Consider the following 1034-nt stretch of genomic DNA (forward strand, 5'->3'; position numbering starts at 1 on the left):
TCTATCTATCTATCTATCTATCTATCTATCTATCTATCTATCTATCTATCTATCTGTCTGTCTGTCTGTCTGTCTGTCTGTATGTCTGTCTGTCGGTCTGCCTGTCTGTCTGTCCGTCTCTCTGTCTGTCTGTCTGTCTGTCTATATGTTTGTCTGTCTGTCTGGCTATATGTATCTATCAAGGTGTAATATGTCTCTTGCCTTTCAATTATACACAAAAGCAGCCATATTTATGTGTCTACACGTGGCTCTTCGAGAGTGATTCTCGTCTTGGGTATTCTGAATATGACAATGTGCTTGCAGGTGGTCATTGCATTTTTTTTCTTTATGTGTTCAATAAAACATTATTACATAATGTTTAGAGCAGTTGCAACCCTTTGTTTTTCGTGTTGTTGTTTTTGTTTTTGTTTTTGTTTTGTTAGGGATGCGATTTTGCTGTTGTTCTTTTGTTTGTTTGTTTGTTGTTGTTTTATGTTTGTTTGGTTTGGGGTTGTTGGTTATTGTTTTGTTTGGGGGTTTTCGTGGGGGCGGGATGTGTAGTGTTATTTATTGACTGTCATGTCTTGTAAAATTCTTCACATCAGGCCAGTTCACATGCGAGATCACAGACTTTGGACGCAGCATGAAGCGTTCGGTGATGCTAGAAGTTCTGCCACACCCTCGTGTAGTGGTCACGCCTCTCACCATCAGCGCACAGACCAACACCAAACAAACGTTCAGGTGAGACCTACAGATTTATTTTTTATAAGCATCCTAGACCTTTCACTGCTGCTGTGTTGAAAGATAAAAGGACAGAAGAGCAGAGGAAGACGAAGAACAACATACACAGATGGCCTGAATAGCTTTGCAACGAATAACACAAAGAGAAAAACCGAGCTGATCAAAAGACAGACAACAGGATTGAATGGGGGGTGGGGGGTATCACGATCGTCAATGTCTGCTCCAGACCCGACATCTGAAGAAGAAGAAGAAGAAGAAGAAGAAGAAGAAGAAGAAGAAGAAGAAGAAGAAGAAGAAGAAGAAGAAGAAGAAGA

General features: G+C 40.5%; 1 protein-coding gene across 1 annotated transcript in view; it reads left to right on the top strand.

Annotated features, from left to right (window-relative positions):
- Positions 1 to 1034, top strand: part of LOC101854078 — a gene marked incomplete at its 5' end in the record, with an annotated part of 88966 nt that overhangs the window by 56918 nt on the left and 31014 nt on the right. Inside the window, 1 exon segment of the mRNA XM_013081532.2 lies at positions 585 to 720. Coding sequence (XP_012936986.1) covers positions 585 to 720 — 136 coding nt within the window.

The sequence above is a fragment of the Aplysia californica genome, unplaced genomic scaffold (assembly GCF_000002075.1).
Source record: "Aplysia californica isolate F4 #8 unplaced genomic scaffold, AplCal3.0 scaffold00135, whole genome shotgun sequence".
NCBI classification, from domain to species: Eukaryota; Metazoa; Mollusca; class Gastropoda; order Aplysiida; family Aplysiidae; genus Aplysia; species Aplysia californica.